At 44.2% G+C, this 18,487-nt stretch overlaps 1 protein-coding gene across 1 annotated transcript in view; it reads left to right on the forward strand.

The window, feature by feature from the left end:
* The window catches only part of LOC102572825 (V-type proton ATPase subunit S1), a 96,012-nt gene that overhangs the window by 57,782 nt on the left and 19,743 nt on the right, over positions 1-18,487 (forward strand). Inside the window, exons 7-8 of the mRNA XM_019491950.2 lie at positions 11,926-12,167; positions 12,858-12,911. Of these exons, the coding sequence (XP_019347495.1) occupies positions 11,926-12,167; positions 12,858-12,911 (296 nt within the window). The remainder of the gene's footprint in view (positions 1-11,925; positions 12,168-12,857; positions 12,912-18,487) is intronic.

Raw genomic sequence — 18,487 nt, forward strand, 5'->3', positions numbered from 1 at the left:
GGGCTTTTGCTCCAAAGTAATTTCACACAGGCTGCGACACAGTCATGTTAAAATAACTATTACCACACTTTGCATTTTTATTTTATATTTCATCTGAAGATCTAAAGGTACTTTGCAAACATGAGTGCACTCATCCCTGTGAGTTAAAAAGTGTTATACTCATTTCAGAGCTGAGGAAATTTAGGAACAGAAATACTAAAGTCTGTTTTCAGGAATGTGAAAAATCTCAGGGAACATGAGAGTACAGGCTAAGTTCTAAGGAAAGTTGTCTTAGCCATTTTGTTTCTTGATTAAAGTATGTCATGGAGAAAGTGAAAGTTTGGTAGCTTCAGCAGGGAACTTAACCATATCTCCTTGTTTGCCTGTTTCTCTTACCCCCTCATCTCTAGCATATGCTTATAAAGGCCAACATTTTACCTCAAATCAGCAGCATAATTTTGCAGGGGTGGGGGGGACTGGCGCAGCAGCCTTTGGTGCCAACTTGGGAGGTTGTTGGAGGCAGCAGAAAAATAGTAGCAGCTGCTGCCAGCAGCCAAGAGGAACTGCTACCCCATGCATCAAGTTGCCCTATTGTGCCTCTGACTAGAATAACTTGTCTCAAGCCAGGAAGAATGAGGGTTAGAGAATTAAAAGAAAAGAAAGTCACAATGAGGAAAAGTTGAAGAGCTCCATCTTGAGGGATAAGAAGGCAAAGAAATATAGATTCAGTACATTTGCACTTATTCCTTCAAAATAAAATACATACAACCCACCTAGCAGTGTTAGGTAAGAGTCCTTCTAATGAAGGGCAAAAAAGTGACAAAGTGGTTAATTTTCTGAAAGTTTTAATTTCTTCTTTCTGAGGAACTAAATTGCCTGACACCAGTTGAACTACATTCTATTTTGCAAAAGTTTCCTGGTGTGCACTTGTAAACATTAGGGCTGTGCGAAGCTTCGGGTGCTGATTCGATTCTGAGGAGATTCAGCCCAATTCAGTAGCCGAATCTCCAAATCTGAATTGACTCAGGACCAATTAAAAGGTCTGAATTGACTAGAAGCTCTCTGAATCGGTTTGGGAAAGATTCAGAAAGTTTCGGCAATTTGGATAGTCCCTGGTGACTGCAGCAGGGAGCTGGACCCGGATTCCATGCTGGTAAGTAGGGGGCAGGGGAGGGGAGGCTGAAGGAGGGGGAAGGAGACCATGGGGGCCCCAGCTCCTGGTTGTTTAAAACAAAGCCCTTACTCGCCAGGTGCTGCCAGGTGGGGGGGGGTGATCCCCACTGCCCCAAACTGCTTGGGGGGGGGCTCTGCCATGAGACCCCTGACCCCTGCCCACTCTCCCAGCCCCCCTCATAGCTGCCCCACTTGCCCCAGCTCCCAGCCCTTTAAAAACAAAAATAACTCCACCCCTCAGGGCTTCTGGGGGTTCATGGAAGAGCCCCCTATGCAACGTAGGGCAGTAGGGGGCAGCAGTGATCGCCCCCCACCTAGCAGAAGCCTGTGAGACCAAGGTTTGTTGTTTTTATTTTTAAAGGGCTAGGAGTTGTGGTGGTGGGGGTCAGGGGACATGTGGCGGAGCCCCCCCCATGTGGCGTGTGGCAGTGAGGGGCAGCAGGGATTGCCCCCATCTGGCAGCAGACAGTGAGTGGGGCTTTTTTTTTCTCAAAGCGTTGGGAGTTGGACCAGGCGGGGCAGCCATTGAGCGCAGGTTGGGGATGGGGCCTGTGTAATTTGGAGATTTGGCTGATTTGACAGCAGCTGAATCTCCGAATCAGATTCAGCCAAATTGATTCAGGACAGTGATTCAAATCACTAAATCAAATCACTGTCCCTCGAATCGGCCAAATCCGAATCCGAAGTGAATACTAGCTACTTTGCACGGGCCTAGTAAATATGTCTGGTGCCCAAGGCCTGTCCAACCATTAGGTGAACTAGGCAGTCGTCTAGGGTGCCAAAATTTGGGGGGAGCCAAAATTATACGCAGAACAAGTAACAGGAACACCATTCTATATAACAGCCCTGGTTGGCTACGACTCTACCTTGGCCTAAGACCTTTGGTTTGGTAAGGGGAGAAAGACCTCTGAAAAGATCTCAGAGGAAAGATCACTAGAATCAACCACCCTCATATCTAGAACTCCTGGTTATCTCCGCACAGCTACATCAAGGGATTAGACATGGCTTTAAGTGCACCTCATGGCTCCATTGGGCTCTGCTTATGACTCCTACCTTTTTAGCTCTCCAGCAGACTTATGACAAGAGCATACCGTTGGCAACATCATCGTAAAAGATATATTGGAAGTGGTCGGGGCGCTGCGGTACACAGTTCGCCTAGGGCACCAGTTGCCCTTGGACTGGCCCTGCTGGTGCCTCAATTCTCTCTCCTGTTACTCATGAATGCATTCAAATCTACTGCCCTACAATGTGTGTCTGGGATCACAGGTCCACACAAGCTGCTGAAAAATAAGTTTGTTCATTCTTTGAGACAAACTCTTCTAAGACTTACTGAAGTGACAGGTGTCAGTGAACTCCTTTTGCCAAAAATTTTCATAATTTAAGCTATATTTAGAGCAACTATAGGTGTCTGATTTTACTGTGTTCCCTTTGGCTGTCTAATTCAGAACTAGTTCTCTATTATACCTTCAAGTCAGCTGGCCTTGACACTTTACACCCAAGGATACTCAAGAAGGTGACAAGCATCATAGCCCAGCCCCTGGCATGGTTCTTTGAGAACTCCTGGTGCTCTGGTGAAATGCCCAAAGATTGGAAGAAGGCCAATGTGTTGCCTATCTTCAAGAAAGGGAGGAAAGTGGATTCGGCAAACTACAGGCCCATCAGCCTGACCTCTATCCTGGGGAAGGTCTTGAAAAAGATTATCAAAGAAGCCATCCTTAACAGACTGGCTGATGGCAACATCCTGAGGAATGGCCAGCACAGGTTTGTTGTGGGTAGGTCTTACTTGACCAATCTCATTTCCTTTTACGACCAGGTGACCTATCACCTGGACAAGGGGCAAGAGATTGATGTCATGTATCTTGACTTTAAAAAAACCTTCGATCTGGTATCCCATGATCACCTCTTGGCAAAACTGGCTAACTGCGGCTTTAGCCTCACCACGATCTGCTGGCTGGGGAATTGGCTCTGTGGTCGGACCCAGAGGATGGTGGTTGATAGTCAATCGTCATGGTGCGCTGTGACCAGTGGGGTCCCTCAAGGCTCTGTCCTAGGACCCATACTATTTAACATCTTCATCAATGATGTAGACATTGGTGTCAGAAGTGGACTGGCCAAGTTCACCGATGACACCAGACTCTGGAGTAAAGCATCCACACCTGAGGACAAGAGGGTGATCCAGGCAGACCTTGACAGGTTCAGGAAATGGGCGGATGAGAACTTGATGGTGTTTAACACCAAAAAATGCAAGGTTCTCCACCTTGGGAGGAAAAACCTGCAGTGTGCTTATAGGCTCAGCAGTGCTACGCTGGTTAGCACTATGGATAAAAGGGACTTGGGGGTCATGATTGACCACAAGATGAACGTGAGCCTTCAGTGTGATGCTGCAGCTAGTAAAGCAAGCAAAATGCTGGCTTGCATCCACAGATGCTTCTGAAGCAAATCCCAGGACATCATTCTCCCATTGTACTCGGCCTTGGTGAGGCCACAGCTGGAGTACTGCATCCAGTTTTGGGCTTTACAATTTAAAAAGGATGTGGAAAAGCTTGAGGGAGTACAGAGGAGAGCTGCGCACATGATCAGAGGTCAGGAAAACAGGCCTTATGATGAGAGCCGTGGGACTCTTCAGCATGCAAAAGCATAGGCTCAGGGGTGATCTGGTGGCCACCTACAAGTTTATCAGTGGTGCTCACCAAAACCTGGGGGAACATTTGTTCACCAGAGTGCCCCAAGGGATGACAAAGTCAAATGGTCACCAACTCCTCCATGACCATTTCAGGCTGGACGTAAGGAAGAACTTCTTTACTGTCCGAGCTCCCAAGGTTTGGAATAGACTGCCGCCAGAGGTGGTTCAAGCACCTACTTTGAACGCCTTCAAGAGACATTTGGATGTTTATCTTGCTGGGATCCTATGATCCCTGCTGACTTCCTGCCCCTGGGGTAGGGGGCTGGACTCAGTGATCTTCTGGGGTCCCTTCCAGCCCTAGTGTCTATGAAATCTATGAAATTTATTAAGATGCTAGATGAAGCAAATAGCTTTTCAGTGCAATGACTGATTGTTTTAGTTCGCACAATGACAGTGGCAATATTTGCATTTTCTTTTCCTCTTTAATGCCAGTACAAATTTTACCTGAGTAATGTTTTAAAGATAAGGTCCTTCAAAATCAAGCCATTTACTGAAAAACATATTAACTTGTTTTTTCAAATTCTGAGTTTTTAAAACTTCCTATATCTCAGTCTATCTATGAATGTAAACTTTCTGGAAGCTCAGGGCTGCTCAGAAACTGAGTTTTGCTCCAGTAACAGCAGGTTCTTATAGTAGTTGGGAAGGAAGCATGTTTATTTTGTTTTGCTATTCAGAGAATTAATTCAAATGAAAAAGATTGGTAGATGGTATGGCAGGGTTGTGACGTCTAGCAACCTTCTATGTTAGACTCCAGTCCTTTCATAGCATCTGACAGAATAGGTTGTTGCCTATAAAAGCTCAGGCCTCTCTCAACCAGTTAGTTTCTAAGGTGCCACCCTGCCTGACCGTCTGCCTGACATCAGACTAACATGGCTAACAACCTCTCAGCAGATGAAAGGGCCCATGAAGCCTATTAGATAAAGGATGTTTTGTTTACTTCAAAGGTATGGAGTTTCATCCTACCAGGCCAGGTAGCTCCTCTTTAGAAATGTAGGTGTTAAAACCTGAATTCTTACCATGATAATGAGGACACGTGCTTCCTTGCTTATGGAGCTGGAACTGGGCTTGAGGTTCAGGATCTCCTGTCCCACTGAGAAGGGACAAAGACTCACAAAGCTATGGAGTTCAGACAATGAAAATGCTGGTGGGGGAGGACCTTTTGAACAGTAAGGGTTGCAAGAGTCTAGTGTTTAAAAGGAAGATGAAGACTTTAGGCTCATCCAGACAGAAATATTAGGAATAACATGCAGAATATAAGACATGAAAAACTAACTGTCATATCAGGATATCTGATGAAGGGTTTCCCAATAGAAGTCATCGAAGCCCCAGTGGGACTCATTTAGCACCAGACTGGACAAAGCCCTGTGTTCTGGATAACAATTTTGCTCTGATGAAGAAATGAGCTAGGTGCTACTCAGCAAGTATCTAGGTAGAATCTAATGGGCCTTTTCTAGTTTTTATTTATTTGAGTCTCTGAACTTAACACTAGAAGAAAAAAATGTCTTTTGAGAAGTATCCAATCTTAACTCCTGCCTTTTGGATGATTATTTGTTTTCTACTAGTAAAATAAAACCAGACACTTCGTGGACTATAGATTTCAGTTTTGATGCCATTCAAAAGTATAATTGTTCCATTAGTGCTGCCTATAGCAATTCCTGAGATAAAAAAGCAAAGGATAGCACACTTTTAAAACTGTTTGTTTGATAAAGATCAAAAATGGATTTTTTTTTTAAAAAAGGATTTAAAACATGGCATGCTAATGCTGGCTGGCTTGGGATATGCTACAGCCAAAACCCAGCAGGTAACATACCTTTCACTACTTTTGAAATGTAGACTGCTTTGCATGAAATCCTGGGAAAAATGGTAAAGGATTTTTTGTAATAAATATAGTAAAAGTATTGTACAGAATCCTGTTGTGTTGAGCACAATACACTTGGGTTAGATACCCTATCAAAAACATTATTGATGGATAGAGTGACTACAGGAGTTCCAGAATCTAGCCCTTGCTAAAGGATATAAAGCAGTAATAGCAATGTATTTCCAGTAACACCAGCATTTTTCATTTTTGCCTCTGGTTTCTGAGCCCTTTGAGTTCAGTCATTACATGCTTTCAAAGTATTATCAGAGGTGTAACAAGCCATTTTTGTGCCTTGGGCAGTGGCAGCAACCAGGGCTCTGGTGGTAGCTAGGCTGACCACAGCATGAGCCACCAATCTTGCACCCCCACTAAGTCAGCACCTGGGGCTGGTGCTCTATTTATCCACTCCTAGTTACACTATTGAGTGTTCTCTGTAGCCACAAAAGTGGTGGTGGTTGTTAACAATAATTATATTGTACATTCTCTGAGAATTGAGAGGCTTGGTGTCTCAATCTCAGTAGCTGGTTTTTAGGAATAAGAAGTGCCAATAAAATGAGTGTTGTGATAAAATAAACAGAAAGTTGAGCAACATTGCATCAGCTGCAGAACTTTTGCAATGCTTTCTTTGTAGTGAGGCAAAAGAATAGGAAAGGATGGAAAGGAAACACAACACCCCTTCTTCCACTAAAATCCTAGAGAAAACTTTCCTCCTTTGGCTGAGGTGACAAGAGCTTCCCCTCATCTTTTAATATCTGTATGGTGGGGTAAGGTTGGAAACATGTACCTAGCACTGGTGGTAGAAATGAATGAGCAGAGCTACATTTCCCATCTGGGATTTGGGCCAGCCTGGTGCACCTAGTCAAGGTAAGACCAGACTCACCCACAGAAAGCAGAGTGAAAGGAATAGACCAGATAGTATATTATTATCTGAGAATTCCTGTATTTTTCCAACAACTTGTAGATTCTCTGTAAGCCAGTTCTTCCCTTGTGTTGCACTCTGAAGCTTCCATGCCTTTTATTATCACTGGTTCAGGGGCAGATCCAGAGGGGTGCAGTGGCATGTCATACCCCTGCTACCACTCCTCCTGGCAGCCCTCTTCTCCAGGTTTCACTTGCCAATGCAGGGACTCCAGCTGTGGGAGCAGCTACATGGGATACCTGGCTAGGTAAGGGACAGTGGGATTGTTGTGCCCCTGCCCCGCTCAGGGGTAGTCGTGCTGGAGAAAGTGGGGGGGGGGGAATGCAGTGAAGGAAAGGTGCTGAACAACAGAGGTATCATACCTGTTTCAGGGACTCAAAAAAAAAAAAGTCCCTGGCAGCTGCTGATATAGCATAATCTGCTTGTAGGAGGTCATGGGGATGCCTGAACCACATCTGTGGTGCCAATCACATCACCTGAACCCCCATTTTTGAAATCTTAGATATTCCGTGAGTCTTAAAGCACGTGTGTATAAATTATATTTGAGAAAAGAATTAGACTCCTCCTCTTTTATGTTTTTGTAAGGAACTTCCATTTTGCTGCATTCTCACTCTCACATAGAACACATGGAGCATAATAACTTGGTCCCAAATCCCACTTCACCCTACTAACACTATTTAAGAAAAACTGCTGTAAAAATCCCAATTCTATCTAGATCAGAGGGTTGCTCATTTTGAAAAAGGGCAGAATGGTTCAAATGTTTGCCATGGAGGCTACATTCATATTTAGAAAAACTGATTATTCTGAATTGCTATGGCATCCATTCATCAGCGAGTGATGGTGGGTATTGCAGCTATTCTACTGAATATTTCAGCTATTCTACTGACTGGTGGTGTGTTTTCTCTTGTGGCTGTCGAGACCAATGTTAGATTTGCAGGTCTTGCCACAGTGGGCGTTGGTGTACCTGGCGTTAGGGCTACTGTACTGACAGGCTGTTTCCTTCACTCAGGTTTCTGTTGTAATTCAAGTGACCATTTCTTGTTGTGATGTTGGACTCCATGATTGAGAAGGGAGCATCACTTTGTCCTGTCTCCTGCTGAGGCCTCCCAAAGGTTTGGGTCACATCCAAAAGCTTTCATATCCTGCTTACAGACACCTCTGAAGTGCAGTTTTGGGTGCTCTATGTGGCGGGCCAGTAGGGGGCGCTCCTGCGTTGAGCCGCCCACCTCACTGCGCCCGCCCACCTTCCAGGCTCCGAGTGCCTCCCTGGGGTGCCTCACATCCGGCCGACCCCTTCCCTGGAGCACACCCGCTAGCCTGGGGTTCCTGCTGCCACCGTCCAAGGCTCTGGACTCAATTCTGTCTCTGCGCACCTTGGAAAACACAGGCCTGATTGTCCAATGGGTACTAGACCCAATACAGGCACTTGGGGCACTTCCCCAAGTCAGGGGCTTATTAGGAAAGTTTCCCTTAGTCCACAGGCCTAAGGGGCCTCCTAGGCATAATTTAGACCCACCCCTCAATAAGTCTCCACACAGGTCACAAGGAGCACTTCATTGATTACAGGGGGTAGGGCAAAAACAGGGTAAAAGGTAGAGCAGTATCATAGAAATATCAGAGGAATCCCACAGAGCAAACCAGTATGGCTGAGGTAGCCCTTTTGATCTCGCATCTGAGTTACTGTAAGCTAAATATCTAGTCGGATCTCGAGTAGCTTACTCACACGCATCATTCAGAGGTGGTTGGAGTTTTCCTCTGAAGGCAGATCACTCTTTGAGCATGCGCTTATGAGGAGAGAGCCAGTTTCAGATTCACCTGGGTGACCGCATGGCTAATGGCTTCCCTTCTTCCTGGACCGGGCCTTTAAATAACCTTTCTGACCTCAGCAGCCCGGTCCAATCGAAGCTGCCAGTGCTGGCCACTAGCCAACCAATTAAAAAAAGCATCACTAGCTACCTGGGCCAGTGAGCAGGGCTTTTCCCTCCCCCTCCCTAGTGACCAGAGAATCCACACCCGAGGCACCAGGCTTTTGTGATCCCCCTCCCTGAGGAATTCAACACCAGCCTCTCACGCTGGCAGAGACAGATTTCTGGAGAGGGACACAGACAGTGGCATTTCTGCCACACACTACTCTTCTCTCCCCCTTGCAATTTACCTATACAGGATGTCCTTTGGGATGTGCCCATCTTCCATCCTGCAAAGATGGCCAAGCCAGCATAGATGCCATTGTTTGAGTAGTGTAGTGATGGTTGGCTTTGGCAATGACCTCTGTATTGGTGATTCTGTCTTGCCACTTGATGTCAAAGATGTGCCATAAACAGCAGAGGTGGAAGCTGTTCAGCTTCTTTTCTTGATATGCACATGTTGACCATGTCTCACTGCTATACGTAAGGACACTGAGGACACAGGCTTTGTACACAAGCAACTTAGTTTTGATTGTAAATTTTGCATTGTTCCAGACTCATTTGGAGAGCTTACTGAAAATGGTAGCTGCCTTTCCAATGCACACATTTAGATTGTCATCTAATGATAGGTTGTCACTCGCCATGGATCCAAGGTAGCAGAACTTGTTCACTGCCTCAAGAAGTGTGTTGTCAAGGCTGATTGATGGTGACTGGTGCACACCCTGTCCTAGAACCACAGTCTTCTTGATGCTGATGGTCAAGGCAAACATCTTGCAAACATGGAAGAGGTGATTCATGAGTATTTGTAGTTGGCCGTCTTCATGGGCAGTGAGTGTAGCAGTATCAGCAAAAAGAAGTTCCCTAATAAATATGTGCCTCACTTTTTTGTCTTGACCTTTAGATGTGATAGATTGTAGAGTTTACCATCTGATATTGTATGAAAGCATATGCCTTCCTCCAAGCCATCAAAAGTGTAGTGCAGCAGTGTGAGAGGGTTCTGTACTTTTATTTTCGTCTCCCCTTTGTACTCACCCGCCACGACTTAGATGTGAAGAAAAGAAAAGGGGATCAGTGTTCTTTAGTGTCTGAGAAAGATAAATGCCACCCAGATGTTAAAGTCTCACAGGGTTAATTTATTTCCAAACTAAATGCGATATAATTGTAGCAGTCTCAGCAATTCTTTCATTTTTGAGAACAACCCATTATTGAGAAGGATGCTCCTGGCAGGATACACCTTTGCAACTTTGTACCTAAATTATACTGCTATTTGCCTCATTAGCAATATGTGCTATCCGCTTTTCTCTTTTTGTTACGGACAGACGGTTTGTGCTGAGAGTGGCTCCCTGCTATTTCTTCACAGCCGGTCTCTCTGCTCTCAGGTATTAATTGTCCTCCCAGGGTAAAAAGCTTGAGGGAAGCTACTCTCAGTCCCCATCTCTCCCCTGAGGGGTACTAGCTCTCTCTCCCTCTCTGAGCCCCTGTCCGCCGTATCCCGCCACCTCACAGTGCTCCTACAGTTGCCTGAGCCACTGGGTCTTCTCTGAGGTGCTTCCTTTCTCCCCCTCAGCTTAAAGCCTCTGTCTCCCGGCATCCCACAATGCTCCCGCACTCACCCATGCAGCGGGGTTTGCAAAGAAGTATTTTCCTTTTTCTGACTGACCTGCCACCTCTCTTGAAGTCTGTCTCTTCCGGTGTCCTCCAAGATTACAGGTATGATCTCTCCTCCACCTTCTGGAGTCCCCATAGTTTTCTTCTTTGCCTTCTGGTGCCCGAAGGCAAAAATCAATGCCCCGCCACCGTCTTTTATCCCCCGGTTTTCGTGGGCTAATCACCCGAACCTTTCCCAGGTGTGTAATGTCCGCCACCTGACAGAGTTCATTGTTGGGTCAATCCTGCCCAACTCTGTCTTAAGTAACAGGGCTCCTGCCTGAGACCATTACAAGCAGCATAGAGAAGATCTTAAAGAGTGTGGGTGCCAGAACACAACCCTGCTTCACTCTGCTCTTCATCTCAAACCTGCAGAGGTTGATCCATCAAACTGAACTGTGGCCTGCATGTTTTCATGGAAGAAGTGTATCATACTGAGTAATGTTGGAGGGCATCCAGTCTTTACCAGGACTGAACAAACCTGCTCTGCTAACAGTATTGAAGGCATGACACTGAGAGAGATGCCCCTATAGTTGTTGCAGTCAACCTTGTCTCTCTTGTTTTTGTAGGGAGTGATGATGTTAGCATATCACATGTCCTGGGGTACTTCCCTTCCTTTCAGCAGCACACTAGGAATTGAAGATGTGGTAGCTGGCTAGCCTTCCTACACTTGAGAATCTTAGCTGGGATGCCATCCCCCCCTGGGACTTTTCCATTTGCTAGAGTCTATGGCATTGCTAAGTTCTTTGGCTGTAAGTTCTTTGTCTAGCTGTGCCAGTACACCTAGAGTTGGAAGTTGATTCAGTGCCTTCTGAATTAGGAGTCTGCCAATACAGATCAAAGGAAAGAATTTAGATGCTGGTTACTTCCATTCCATGCTCAGCTAATAACTGTGGAAGTCTAATCTAATGCATTGCTTTCATTAAACATTGCTTTCAATCAGATACTGTGATCATTTGCTGTATAATTGCAATCTAAATTGTAATTGATAAGCTCACCAAATGTGAGAAGGGAGCCATAGCTACTATGGTTCATTTAGACTAAGCAAAGAAAAAAATCCTGAAATGCTAAGTAATGATTTAGAATATGATGACCAAGAATTTGTTCCTGAATAATCTGATTTGATTTAAAAGATCTTAATGTAAATATAACCAATTGTTCAGGCATGGATCTCGTCTCAGAGTTTATTATGAAATGTATAGCTTGGGTAGAATGATTCTAACTGCATAGCTGCATGTTTGATACAGCAGGATACACATGACAAAAGAAAGGACAAGTAAACAAAGGAATAACAAAATACACGTTTGAAATAGAAATACATGGAAATGAGCTTATAAAGGGAAAATTGGCTTGATTTCAGTGCCTCTGGAGGAATTTCTCTCCTGTTTGGGTACTAAGTTATTGGAGTGTGTTCCTATTTGATGAGAGAAAAGAAGAAACTTTTACACTAAAATTGTTTTGTAAAGAAAAATACTTCTTCCAAGTAGTGCCACTAGTGGGCACTAATATTCCAAGGCTAGTACTAAATTAGTTTTGTTAAGACTTATGCTTGTGGTAATGGTTTTATGATGTGGATACCTGATTCAACCAAACTCTTTTCCTACTGGTCATTAAACAAACAGGAGATGTCGAATACTGTTTTTGATTGCTGACTTGATCTGAGCTTATTGATGACTTGCTTTGAGGTTTCCAACTCAGCTCCCCATTACCAATTGAAAAGTTCATGCTTTGAAAATGGATTGTTGTTGTGCTATTATCCGAGATTCCCAGAATAACCGACGTGGCCTTGAAGTCGAGACGACAATTGATGACTATTGAAGTACCAGACTCCATTCTGTACCCTCCACTCAGTGTGACCAATGGAACAGAAACATGTATCCTTATGTATGCCAGTAATTTCAGCATTACAGCCAACAAATCAGTTCATGTGGATCTGACAAATTCAACATTTGTATCCCGTAATGTGGACTTCAGTTCATCAGCATGTTCAGCCGCCAACACAACGTGAGTGGAACTCGGAGTTCCATACCATGAAATGCATGCTATTCTAAATGCTAATTAGAAATAGTGCAATGGCAACAAACTAATAGTAATTTAATCATATGTTTATAAAATGCCATGGATAAAACATGCCATATTTAATTTTTTTGTTGCAAAATCATAGAGGTGAGACTACAGGAATCCTTCGACCATGGTTTTTAAAGCTTTTTTCCTTTTAATTTATTTCCTTGCTTGCTTATGAGTATGCAGTTTAAAATTAGTTTTGACTAGAAAAAGATTTCTTCATTTTCCTTTGTGCTCTTCATGTGCTATACCCAGCTTCTCTTAGCATCTGTCTAACTCTTACAACCACTGAAACGTCCATTAGCATTAGTAAGATACCAATTTCATTGAAAGATTTCCCACAAGTGGAGCCTCAACTGTACCTGGTAATAATGCAACTGTGAGTAACATAGTTGTGTGAGGTCTTCTATAATTTTATTCTCTGTATGATTTTCCTTTTGAAGCATCTGCTGAAAGGAGAAAGAACATTTCTGTTTGAAATGTTTGACATGTTTGTCTAGAATATTGTATCTTTTGCTGTGAAATTCCTTTGTATTTACTGATTTAGAACATAGTTTGATTAAAACGTTAAAATGTCTTAATTAAAGCTGCCCCACTGCAATGTTTAAAAATAATTTTCTTATTGTTTAGGTTGTCATTAAAATATAGTAACCCAGTGGATAACATCAACAGCCTAGAAATAAGGTAACTATGCTTTATTAATAAAAACTTCTACTTGGTGCATGAGGGGTAGCTAAAAATTAGGACATAAGATAGAGCGAAATCAAAGTATAAATACTATTTTTAAGTCGCTATTCTTTTTTCTGGAGAAGGATTGTTTTTGTTGATATCTTTCAAAAATGTTGCAAGTTTAACAGTATTTGGTAATTGTGCTAACTTTTCACAACTGTTGTACTGTATTTTAACAGAAGAATCTTTACACAGTGCAGATTACATGCATAAATTTAAGAGTCTATAAACATTTTCAGACACCTGCTTTTGAAAAATGCTGCTGCAAAATAATGACGTTCAAAGAATGCTGAAATGTGAAATATCCTATATAGCCAATCACGCCAAAAGTGCACCTATTTCCCATGTTTATCTTGAGGTTATGATTGGTCTATATATTCATATCTGTTGCAGAACTGACCTCTAAACCCAACTCTAGAGTATATCTTGTTGTGACAAAGATATGCAAGGAAATCTACTATCAACACAATAGTTTCATATGCCTGTCTGTGCTTTCAGTCTTATTGTTTATGGAGCACTGTCAATATACTCCGTTTCTGTGCAGAACAAAACAGAAAGAATGACAGTAAAATTATTTTCAAAATGGCCAAAATGGCAAATTCTACATGTTATCATAGAATCATAGAAGTAGGGTCAGAAGGGACCTTGTAGATTTTCAAGTCCGACCCCCTGCCTGGGCAGGAGGAAAACTGGGCTCAAGTGACCCCAGCCAGGTAGGCATCAAGCCACTTCTTAAAGACCCCCAGGGTTGGAGCCAGCACCACTTCTCTTGGAAGTTGGTTCCAGATCCTAGCTGCCCTAATTGTGAAGTAGTTCTTACGGATGTCTAATCTAAACCTACTCTCCAACAACTTGTGGCCGTTATTCCTTGTTATCCCGGGGGCGCTAGGGGAAACAAGGTCTCCCCCAAACCCTTCTGGTCCCCCCTAGAGTTTATAGACGGTCACCAGGTCCCCCCTCAGCCTTCTCTTGTGAAGGCTGAGCAGGTTCAGGTCCCGTAGCCTCTGATTGTAGTATCTGCCCTGCTGTCCCCGGATCATGCAGGTGGCCCTCCTCTGGACCCTCTCAATGTTGTCCACATCCCTCTTGAAGTGGGGTGCCCAGAACTGGACACAGTACTCCAGCTGTGGCCTGACCAGTGTCGCGTGGAGGGGGAGGATCACCTCCTTGGCCCTACTTGAGATGCACCTGTGGATGCACAATAGGTTCTGGTTAGCCCTGCTGACTGACCTCGCATTGTCGGCCCATGTTCATCTTGGAGTCAATGATGACTCCAAGATCCTTTTCTGCCTCCGTGCTCTCAAGAAGGGAGTTTCCCATCTTATAAGTGTGCTGCCGGTTACTACTGCCCAAGTGCAGCACCCTGCACTTGTCAGTATTGAAACGCATCCTGTTTTTGTTAGCCCACCCTTGCAACATATCCAGGTCTTTCTGCAGTCTTTCCCTCCCTACTAGCATGCCCACCTCACCCCAGATTTTGGTATCATCAGCAAATTTGAACAGGTTGCTTTTCACCCCATCATCCAAATCACTGATAAAGAAATTGAACAGTGCGGGCCCAAGGACCGAGCCCTGGGGGACTCCGCTGCCCACTTCCCCCCAGGTTGAATATGACCCATCCACCACCACCCTCTGACTATGACCCTTCAGCCAACTTGCAATCCATCTGACTGTGTAGGCATCGATGCCACAGTCACCTAGTTTTTTAATGAGGATGGGGTGGTCGACAGTGTCAAAGGCCTTGCTGAAGTCCAGAAAGACTACATCCACGGCGACACCTGCATCCAGTGCTTTTATGACCTGATCGTAAAAGGCAATCAGGTTGGTCTGACATGACCTGCCCCTAATGAAACTGTGCTGGTTGCCCTTGAGCATCATCCCCGATGCCGGCCCATCACAGATGTGCTCCTTGATGACCTTCTCAAAGAGTTTCCCCAGGATTGAGGTAAGACTGACGGGCCTATAGTTGCCCGGGTCCTCCCTCCTCCTTTTTTTAAAGATGGGGACCACATTGGCTATCTTCCAATCATCTGGCACCTGGCCCGAGCACCACGAGCACTCGTAAAGCCATGCCAAGGGCCCTGCAATAACCCCTGCTAGCTCCCTCAACACCCTGGGGTGGAGATCATCTGGACCTGCTGACTTGAACATGTCCAGCCCCTCCAGAAGCACTCTAACCTGGTCCTCCTCAACCTTAGGTCTTGAGACATTCCCCTTGAGTCCATCTTGAAACACAGTGGGGGAGTCCCGGTCCCTGCACAAGAAAACAGAGGTGAAGAATTTGTTAAAGAGGTCTCCCTTCTCCTCTGGCACAACTACCAGATTGCCCAGTGCATCATGCAGGGGCCCCACATTTCCCGGCACCTTCTTCATCGTCCCTATATATTTGAAAAAGGACTTTTTATTATCTTTGATCTTGGACGCTAGTCCTAGCTCTATGTCCGCCTTAGCTTTCCTAACAGCCCCCCTACAGGCCTGAGCAGTGGAGGTATACTCTTCTTTAGAGATAGCGCCCCCCCTTCCACCGGGTGTACGCCGCCTTTTTGGCAACCAGGCATTCCCGGATGTCCTTGGTGAGACAGGGAGGCTTTTGGGCACTCTTGCCCCCCTAATGTGTAGAATATTTTTACGGCCAATTTGTATAGCGCCTTAAATTGTAGGCATAGCAGGTCCAGGGTGAGGCCTCAACCCAGCAATCAACTGATTGTTGGTTTCTGCCCTGAACCACACCACGGCTGGGTTGAGACCCTGGAGCAAACCCTGGCTGGAGCCGACAATCTGTTGATTATCAGATCTGGACTTGCCCCTGCGATCACTCAGCTTTCAAGTTCTCTGTGCAGAGGGAGCCCAGGTTCGTAATGCTGGGCTCTCACTGTACTAGCAAGTAGAAAGTGTACAACTGAGATTTGATTCCCCATCCCAAAATCGCACCTCCAGCCATGCATATATGACAACATCAAGAGGCACAATCATTGGGATAAGGGATCAGATCCCATTGCACCTTTAAACTAAAGTGTGCTAGGGGCCTTGGAGGCAGCAAGAAATGCAAGTTTAAATGGAGGGATATGTTTAGGAGTATTGAGATGATGGTAGCACAGGAGAGATTCCTAAGGTTAAAAATATTACTCTTTTTGACCCTTAAGCAGTTAAACTGAGAACTCCTAACTGGTTGTAGGAGCAGGAGTTGAGGATGGCTTTAAAAATTTTGATGCAATCCTATTTATTTATAAAGGTGATTTGGAAAATCCTACTTCCCTGAACACAGCAAAAATCAAACAGAAGCCAGTTTCTTTGGGCACAACTCTGAGCATTCCCCCCTAAAAGCTCTTTCTTGACTTTTTCAGAGTAGTTGTACCTCTCTGTCTACCTCTGGTACTTTCCTGATGCCTTCTCTGTCACTTCTGGGTATTTCTACTATAGCTTCTGTGTTCTCTGGCTGCTGCTTGTTCTCACTAACACAAGCACAGAATGCACCCAAAACAGTACCCAGCCCCTCATGTTCTCATTCACCTCCCAGTGAAACCCCTCTACCCATATAGCATGATCAGCCTTCCATGTGGCATTTGTTTTAAGGATCTACTTGTCTCACATTTATCTTGAATAAAGGGGTGGCTAATAGGGCTCTACAAAATTTTGCCGATTGTTTTGTTTTGACACTTTTAACTGATTTTGAGCTCAGAACAGCGAAATTGAAATGAAATCAAGGGCTTCAAAACAAAACAAGGGCAGTTGAAATGTTTTGAAAGTTTCGAAGCTGAAGCTGGGCTTACCTGCAGCTACCTCGCTGCGATCTATTGAAAGTCAGCCCTAAAAATTTAAAAAAATCTATAAGAGTTAAGTTCATCACGGGGGCACAGAAGGGAATTGGTGAGGTTTTATTCACCAAGGCGCCCCCAGGGGTTACAAGAAATAATGGCCACAAGCTAGCAGAGAACAGATTTAGACTTGACATTAGGAAGAACTTCTTCACAGTTCGAGTGGCCAGGGTCTGGAACGGGCTCCCAAGGGAGGTGGTGCTCTCCCCTACCCTGGGGGTCTTCAAGAGGAGGTTAGATGAGCATCTAGCTGGGGTCATCTAGACCCAGCACTCTTTCCTGCCTATGCAGGGGGTCGGACTCGATGATCTACTGAGGTCCCTTCCGACCCTAACATCTATGAATCTATGAAACAGAAAGTAGGGGAACGACACAGTGAGGGAGTGCCTCAACACACACATGCTAAAGAAGAAGGTCCTGTAGAAGCAGAAAGAAAGGCTCTGTCATAGCTTGGCTGATTAAGATGCTGTTGGTGCTACTGTGCTGTTCCTTACTAAGTTATTATTTTACCTGTTGTTATTTATAGTGGTAGACTGGACTGAGGCTGTAGGGGAGGAGGATGCCTCATTGGGGCACACTGTTGTGTCGTGTAGAGGCCCCAGTGCCAGTGAGGGTGCACCTTAACACATCCACACAGTCACACATGTCATGAGTTTTGCTTGTCAGCAGTTTGAGACGCAGTTTCCCAAAAACCCCTGCACCTATCTCCTTGAAACTTGGCAGACTTCATGCCCTCAGAAGGGGCTACCATACCTGCTCTTTTCATTCAAATCTACAAAAAAACTGGCAAAGTTATAGGAAGGTTTCTTGATTCTCCTATGGGCAAAACATTGAAACAGAGCCAAAACAGTGAAACAGTTTTACAAAATGAAACAGAACAGTGCTTTTGAAATGAAACGAAACTCAAAATGAAACATTGTCCAATCAAAATGGTGAAACAGAAGTTGAAATGAAGTGGTGCTGTTTCACACAGCCTTAGTGTAAATGCACCACTCACTTTTTCCATTTTGATAAGGATTCAATTAATCCCCAGCATAACAATATGTTTCCTAGAATATATAGGAGATGAAGGCTCCTATACAATGCTTTAAGTCCTAAAGCACTTAAGACATATGAAGCATGATGTTATGTTTACCAAATAGATTCACTTTGTTAAATGAAGAGACCTCTTCTTTTTTTTTTATGATATGTGGAGGCAGATTTTGTTAGAGCATGCAGTAATAAATCCCACACTATGGGAATGCTAATAGAGAAACAGAAGACTCTGGAGTTTGAAAAAGTTAATCTCCAATTTTGATGGCTGCAGTAGTTTGATTAGAAGATCAAATGTGACATTGTACATGCACATGGACTTAATGAGGATTATTCAGATTTATGTTCAGTCATCTGATTTTTTAAAAGAAGCTCCTTTTTAATTAATTATTTGGAGATAACTTTAATGTGATTATGAATCCCAGTTGCATCTAGAGGAGAGGAAATTTAAAGCAACTCTGTGGATAGATTTTCCCATAAATTAACAACTATATAAAGAACAGCAAGCGGTGGAGCTGGAGATTTCATGTTTTCTCCCTCAATCTAGATTGTTTTTTTTCATTCTTGAAGCCTCACATTAAGAGGTAAACATAGCCCCAGTGGTTCTCTTGGATCATGCTTCTACTTAATTAGGCAATATTATTCTTAATATTATGGTGACAATTAATTATATTTAGTATTTAT

This window comes from Alligator mississippiensis, chromosome 4 (genome assembly GCF_030867095.1).
Source record: "Alligator mississippiensis isolate rAllMis1 chromosome 4, rAllMis1, whole genome shotgun sequence".
Classification (NCBI taxonomy): Eukaryota; Metazoa; Chordata; order Crocodylia; family Alligatoridae; genus Alligator; species Alligator mississippiensis.